The sequence below is a fragment of the Micropterus salmoides genome, unplaced genomic scaffold (assembly GCF_014851395.1).
Source record: "Micropterus salmoides isolate LMB-PRFRI ecotype aquatic unplaced genomic scaffold, ASM1485139v1 Ms_hic_scaffold_4, whole genome shotgun sequence".
NCBI lineage: Eukaryota > Metazoa > Chordata > Actinopteri > Centrarchiformes > Centrarchidae > Micropterus > Micropterus salmoides.
In genome coordinates, this window is record NW_024043372.1 from 35855889 (window position 1) to 35863920 (window position 8032).

Below are 8032 nucleotides of genomic sequence, written 5' to 3' on the forward strand. Positions count from 1 at the left end.
TTATTACAGACGGTTCACAGGCAGCAACCTGCTGACAAGAATCAGACAAATACAAACCTACAACCTACATTCTGATCAAAAACACTGAACAGGCTCATACGACAAAGTCCTGAGGAGAAAGTTCAACAAAGAAAATGTGTGTGAGCTCGATTTCCTCTATAGGGATGTAGTTGGATATTAATAGCATTTAACGAGGGGGGTCTCTAAAAAAAGTAAGAGAGACGTTTCAAAATTCACACACTGAATCTGGAATTTTGAGATCCATTATTTCATCAATGACATTTTCCACTTTTGTACAGGTGCATTACGTGCTTTTCATCCAGGCTGGAGTGATACCAGATTGTAAACAGTTCAGAAAAGATCGTCTTCAAGTAGAACCCCTGATTTTAAAGGACAGCTAAATTGCTGATGTTGTATTTGCATAAGCCTCCTAGTAGCGAATAAGACAAAGAGATTGAGGCAAGGTGCTGGAGGATCAGTACATGTACATCCAGTAGGTCTTTGTGCATCAGGTTCTCTCACACCATTTAAAAATACTCCACATTCATCCATCGCGCAGGTCTCAGGGAGCCGTCGGCCTGATTATTGTGGCCTGAAAAAAACAGAACCTGCTGCTTTTCTGGAAAACTACAAAGCAACCTGTTTGCGCCAGCTCCGACAGACTTTTATTTGCCCTAAATTCAGCCTGTCGGGCAGTATTTGCTCCTATGCGGTGTAGCCTTCCCAACAAGCTTTGTGCACAGTATCACACAATTACTCTGATGGTCTAAAATGGCTGAAGATACGTAGGTAAAAATTACATAGTTTGATGAGATTTGAATTGGTGGTACTTGTTTGGGGCAATATACTGCAGACTGTCATCCTGTCTGCCTAGGAAGACAACTCCAGAAGAACCAAAGCCCTTGATATTCCTTTATAAGGAAGCTGGTTTATTGAGACATGGTATTGATTTGTTTTTTTTTGTTGTTTTTTTTACCTTGGCTCGTAATAGCATTGCTGAACTGACTGTTTTGCAGAGGTCTTGAGTGGACTGGACAGAACGTAAAGCTCAAGCATGATTGGAGCGGTTTCATTTGCCTTCTTCTGTTGGGACTGACCATGGCATCTTTGCTGGGAGGAAGCTTGTGCCTTTGGTGCGTGTTCTTTTTCCCTTGTGATTGTAAAAGCAAATAGAGCACAAAGAGCATGACTAGCAAGGAAGTGCTTAGAAGACAGAAAGGAGCCCCGTGACAAAAGTGAACAGTAGCTCATAAATCAGGTTACATGTGTCACTCTTCAATGCTGTCATTCTTGTAACCTAACCAGTCCCTGACAGCAGTGACAATGCTTTCACGTTAGCATTCATTTAGGAGTAGTGTTCACCTGACAAGTAGTAGTCCAACATTACTCCTTTAAGCTCTGGTGTCCACCGAGCGCTGAGCAAAATGTCTGGCTGCTGTTTGGTGCAGCGCGTGTGGTGTACAGTGGGTTTATCAGAGATTTTCTGCTTGGGTTGATTATAGGTGTGAGACTAAAGAGTAGATGTACCAGACAACCAAACAACAAGCTAAAAGAAGCTTCGTAAAGCTTTGTGAAACACAACACAAACATCACAAATGGATAAATAAATAGAATTTACGGGCGGGTATGTCGTCATCCGCAACACTTCCATTGCTGAAGCTGTGTCATCACACGACAAGTAGTAGCTGCTTCATATCCCTGCAGAAACCAGTGTACATGCACTTTCGCTGCATTTGTAACAGAAATATTCCTCGAGAGAGGCACAGAGTGCATGATGGGATTCTCTCTAGTGGTTTGTCAGGATAGCCGTACCCTGCTGTCCTGTCTTTCATGTGTGTTTACATTTGGCAAGCCAAACCATATAGTGTTGTTGAAAATTCCTTTATGTTAGGAGCCACAGATGTCAGAGTGCTTTAAAGCTGGAGTCAGCAATTTACTTAAAAAGCATTTGTTGTTATATCTGTTGAAATTCTCATCACATGGTCAAATGTTTTTTAAAAAAAAAGAAACATATATACACAGTAGCACATCCAATCATTTCGTTCGAATGAAATGATTGGCCTGCTTACCTGTCCGTCTACCTGCACACACTCTGCGTGTATACATTGAGAATTAAAATGTGTTTTGTGGGAGTGGTTTTGGAGGGAGTCCTGATGGGAGGGGGTTTGGATTTTTCCAGTTGGATACTTTAAAAATCTAGCCGTCTCTTGGTTTCTCCTATGTTACTTTAAGCTGCAGTTCTGTATTGAAGTGTGCAGGAGCTATCAGGGGTAACATTTTTTTAAAATATGTGCACACAATACAATTAATAACGTATGCCCAACATGTGTATTATTACTTCTTTCATTACTCTAGGCAGAATAAATCAGATAACTCCCCCACACTAAAATAAAGCTGCTAGCCTGCCGCTAACATTTTTGCACTAGATACAACAAACTGTAGCTTCAGTTCCTTCTGCCACAATGACTTCACACATTTAAGTGGAGAAAGTGGAGAGCACAAATAAATAATTTGAGGGTAGAAAAGGATCATTAGTGAGCGCAAATGCAAATTGCATATCTAATCTCGTCTTCACCTGGGCTCTGCCCCTTTGGAATTTTCTGGCTCCTGTAACTGACAGAGATCTTGGAAAGCAGTAAAACTAAATTCCAGGCTTTAAACTTTGCTTTTCTGTGTAGATATTGTGTCGGTCTCTCTCCCTTTTATCTTCAAATGCTGCTTTAGCGGAAGACTCTTGCTTCCACCGGATTCTCTGGGCCTGTGAGAACAAAATAAATCCAATATGGCCACTGAGTTGATAAAGCGAGTCTGCCTTATGCTATATGCTTCCTAGCTGGTGACCTTCTTCCGAGTCAGGTAGGCATTAGTGATCTGGTTCATCACCACCAGGGCAGGGAAGATGGGCAGCAGGAGGAAGGCCCACCACGCCAACCCTTTCACCGTAGCCTGAAACCAATCGGAAAACATGGCAGACACCACGGTCACTGTGGCCAACAGGTAGACCACCAGACCGCAGGTGGCGTGGTACAGCTTCAGCCTCGGTGGGGAGGAGGAGGGACGCAGTAGCTTAGGGAAGACCGCACAGATACCGCAAGCCGCTTGAAGCACGGTGGCAGCCAGGGTGCAAACGCCAAGCAAACTGTGCCAGGTGACGAGGTGGGGGAGCTCGGACACATTCTTGCTGGCCACCATGAAGCCGAGCCCAGTGGCCGCAGCTATCAGGACCAGAGCCTGACAGAACCAGTGGAGACGAACTTTACCCTGCCGAGATTTGAAGCAGAAAGGAGATCCTTCAGCCGAGAAGAGAAGGATGCCTTCAGTCATACACAGGCAGTACTGCAGATGGAGGGAAAAGAAAGAAATGTCTTAATAAAAGGTGCATTCAGTATTTTTAGCAAAACACAAAGAGTAAGGAGAACACAAAACAAGGTGTTCTGATATAAGAAAATAAAGGATTAGTTGGAGGCAAAGTACATTATTTTTTTATGTGCAGAATATTTCTGATAGAAATCTTTGCCAATATTATGAAAAATGTTTGTAATAAGTCAGAATTATCCTTTAATTGTAATGCAGCACGAAAATTGAAGAATGGTGATTTTCTATATTTTTCCCATGTTGCGACTTAAAAGAGACCTAATTACGCTTTTCCACATTTTATGACTTATCTACAACGTTACAATGTAGGATGTTCATGTTAACCATGGCCAAAGCTTCAAATAAGGAGGTTAAAGTATTTAAAAGAATTCCCTGTGAGCAAAATCCTCAAGATTTCCTCCTGTTCTGAACGCTCTGTTTGAACTGCTTTTTCTACAAACGGCTCCGCTCTATGACATACAGAGCCAGACGGAGCCGGTGTTCCATATATGGTCATTTCCTCCGCACAGAAACGGCACAGCAACGCTTGATCAGTAATTTAGAACAGTGGTTAAACCGCAGCAAGTATTCAAATTCAAATCAGCTTTATTGGCATGAATGTATAACAACAATATTGTCAAACAACAACAATCAACCCCATACATTTCATTAAATAAGTAAATAAAACAGTACAATTTGTGTTTGTGTGCGTTAATAAAAAATACAATAATAATAAAAAATATAAATATTCTGTAAAAATATTAAAAGTATATATATATATATATTTATAGTCAATGTTTGTCTTAGTTTAGGACATTTTATTGTGCTTAGGTAATTTGCCAGTGTGAATTTGCAAGTATGAGGTGTCCACATACATCATTTATCAGACACCTGCCAGCCAATCAGAAATCAACAATTTTGATCTGTCTGAATATATTCTGTTCCAACATGTCCTCTTTTGGTGTTGGGGCCGTAACCACTATGTCACTATAAGACTGTCAAGGCACCATTCCATTGAGCTGTGATGACTACTTTCATTTACAGTAGGTCTGTTTAACTGGTTTCACTGTTTTAGATTTGGCTGTTGCATAACTCCATGCCCCACAACCCTGTACACTGGATACGCAGTTGACGGTGTGCGAGTGAGTCTTTGAATGGCAATCAAAAAGCATTTTGATATGAAAAAGGGAAGCTATTGAATAAAAAAATTTTAATGAACGCTGCGGACTAGACTTTACCCTGATAGTCTGAGATCAGTGTGTGTGAGTGTATGCGGTGAATACGGCAAAATGGACTCCTAAATCAAAGGGAAGATATGTTTCTGACAGGAGAGGCATGATGTTTGTGCAGTAAGTTGTCGTGGCTGACGTACTGTGATGACGCATATCGACCGATTAATTACTCTACTGCCATGAACCATGACAAGAGAAAACCTCAACATCAACCTGCAGGCCATTTCAGTATCCAAACCTGTTCTAACATTCTAGGTCAGTTTGTAACACAATGAGCTGACGCAGTGGTGCAACACAGTCTTTAGTGTTAACACTCCCTCCTCCCAACCCCTCCTATCTATTATTCACAGTGGAAAGAAGATGGAGACCCAAAGGCTAGAGGGCGTGAAGGTTAAGTGCTTGCAGGAGTTATTATTCAACTAAAGAGAAATAGTGGTGAAGTCATATACCTCAGTATTTTATTACGTTACATTTGATTTGTTTTCTCAGAACAACCAGATATCACTTGATTACTTTCCGACCTCATTTTTCCCTGTGTTTTGTACGCATCCTTACTGAAAGATCTGTCTGTAGAATGTTAATCATTAATGGATTAACAACACTGCTGTAGCATTCACAATGACAATGCATCTACAATGAAAACACAGGACACTGAGATGTGCTACAGCGTCAAAGTAAGGAGGAAATTTAAGCCAGATCTGAAAAGTATGGGATGAAAACTATGGGTTTGTATAGAATGTGATACGATTTTTGCAATTTCTAGATCATTACATTATGATTAGAGTAAAGATTTTGTTATTTTATTATAATTAGGAGCGGGGCCACATAAACTCACTAGGGCTGCCGTATTCCCCTAAACCCCTTCCCAAGTAGTATAGTCGATGATGATGTGATTACATAACACACATATCTATTTTTGGAATATGCACAATGTAAGCATAATATCAGCCGATTAAAACTAGATTTTGAAATACATTTTGAGTCACCTAAAAGGAAAATATCCACATTTTTGGTGAATATAATCCACTGGCTGTAGTATGTACAGTTTGGTACTTAAATGTTTACGAAGTACAGCAAGGATATATCATGAAAAAGAAAACTAATCAAACTAATAAGAAATAGACTTACATGCTTAATTATTTTATCTTGTATAACTGCACACTTATTATATTAAATACTTGTGAAGAAAAGAAATAAGTACACAACCCACAACAAGTGTAGAGAGACTGAAATCATGACTCAGAGACTTTTTACTGTGTGTGAGCATGTAAGAGAGAGAGGGAGAAGCCATGAACTTAAAACTTACTGCAACCGACATGCACATTGGATGCCAAGAAAACAGACCTGGAAAACAAATAAACACCAGTAAGCCTCTTACAATCCAAAAGAAGAGTCATGGTCATTACTGAAAAACTGTTGAGTGATCAGAAAACAAATCATGTTTCCAGGTTTAAAAGCAGTAGGGCTTCTATAGGGCTCACTGTAACCCTTGATTCTATCCAATTTCTGATGACCAAAATGATTATCCAATGATTATTCCATTTGAAAAAGCCATAGATTTATTAGTAATAATTATTTTCTACTAATAGAGATAAACAGAACACACATATAGCAGTACAATTACATGTCTTCAGAGTAATAATAAAAGGAGTAAAAGCCCTGTCATAAAATCTACTGAATGGTTGTATATCCAGACATATATGCACTTACTGGTTCCGGGTCTGGACAGCACGGAGATGATGAGGGTCAGGCCCAGGCCGGTGACATGAGCCGCTATCACCGCCGCCCTCCGCAGCCACACGTACAGCCAGAAGTCCCGCGGACTCGGCCCCTCTCCCACCGGGCTGTACTCCACATCAGACCGCATGCCGCTGAGCCACCACCCGCCCGGTGGCTACCTGCCGGATGCAAAAGGTGGGCTAACACGGAGAGACGCGGCGCGTGTGCTGCAGGGACGTTGCACGAGCTCCATTATTATTTAGTTAAGAAGATGAAGATCCGCACAGCTCCGGCACACACAGACAATCCGATGAACATGACCTTAGTGAAGCTAGACACCACAACACCTAGTACTTCCGGTGTGTAGTTTCTTTGAGATTGCGTTCAAGTAAAGCAACTTGTGGTTTCTTTCTCTTTTTCACTGGTGTGAACACATCGGTCTAATTTAATAAATTATTAAATAATTACCATTATTATTAAACATGAGTTTGTGTGCAACTGCGCAATTGTTTGTTTTATTTTACTCTACTAACTGCAGTATATCCCTCGCGGTGTGCTTTCTGAGGTCCTGTCACTGTCCAGTGGCGACGTTCGTCTCCCAAAGTCCTCTATTCTGCGCGAAACATCTTAACGTCCAGATGTCCCAGATATTGTGCAACGCGTCTTAAGACAGTTGTTGAAAAACCAATTAACAAGCCAGTCGTAGTCGTGGATAGTTTTCTCTGGCTTGACCACATCAGAAATAAATCCGCCGCTGTAACGTTTCTCCCTCCGAGGCAGCCGCGGCCGACTGTGGACAGAAGCAACTGTTGGTACGTACTGAATCAGGAGGGGAAACCGTGCAGTCTCTTCTCGGCTGCCATGCACGCAGACAGGTAACAAACTGGCCGACTGCAAACCTCACACCTCCTCTGCTGGCGGCTCATATTTTGGTTTCACTTCCTCGTTTTAAAGTCGACACCGAAGAGTGCGCGACAGGCGAGAGGACTCCCTTCCGTTTCCTGCTGCTCAGGGTCGTCCCGGCGTTTTAATGTACCGTCCATATTCTATCTTCATGTATTGACATTAGGGGAGACACAAACTAGGCAATCGTATCAACCAGAGGTGGATTTATCTGGCCACATTTTTAATTCTGTATTTAAGAACATGTTTGACGCACATAAAAACGTAGGCCGGTTAGGTCTGCATTGTTCTAATACGTTAAAGGGCATCATTAAAAAACCGTCGATGCCACTTTCACTCTCTACAGTAAACATTCCCATCAATCTATGGTACATTGTTACCGTATATAGGATGAATTGATTTATTGATCAGTTATTATTTCTGTAATAAATATCCTGTGTTATTAGTTAATTGTCTCGTTTAAGAAACACCATATCCTGATGTTCACCATGCTGCCAAAAAGTGGGACACTTCAGCAGAATCAAGTTAATTTACAAATTGAAAATCTCTAAAATTAGCTGTAACACCACAACAGTACTGATAATTTAATTATCTTAACATCTTTGGGAATAAATCAACCAAAGTGGCTCCATTATTCGATGATCATGCTGTGCACCCAGGTAGTCCAAACCTTAAGTGGACATTTGTTTATTTGTTTGTTCTGCTGAGGATCCAAAAGATACCAAATATTTTGGGGAAATTTGGAATACAATGATGTCCCAAGACATTTCACTCACTGCCAGCATCATATAGATTAAATGAAGTGTTGGAACAAGCACATACAG

The 8032-nt window shown here is 41.1% G+C and overlaps 1 protein-coding gene across 1 annotated transcript; it reads right to left on the reverse strand.

The window, feature by feature from the left end:
* Window positions 1–408: 408 nt before the first annotated feature.
* Window positions 409–7258, reverse strand: LOC119885647 (cytochrome b561 domain-containing protein 1). Its single transcript, XM_038695773.1, has 3 exons — window positions 6297–7258; window positions 5893–5930; window positions 409–3336 (listed from the first exon to the last, which is right to left on the reverse strand). The coding sequence occupies exons 1-3, from the start codon at window positions 6451–6453 to the stop codon at window positions 2830–2832; spliced, it is 702 nt and encodes a 233-aa protein (XP_038551701.1). The 5' UTR covers window positions 6454–7258; the 3' UTR covers window positions 409–2829.
* Between the last annotated feature and the right edge of the window lie 774 nt (window positions 7259–8032).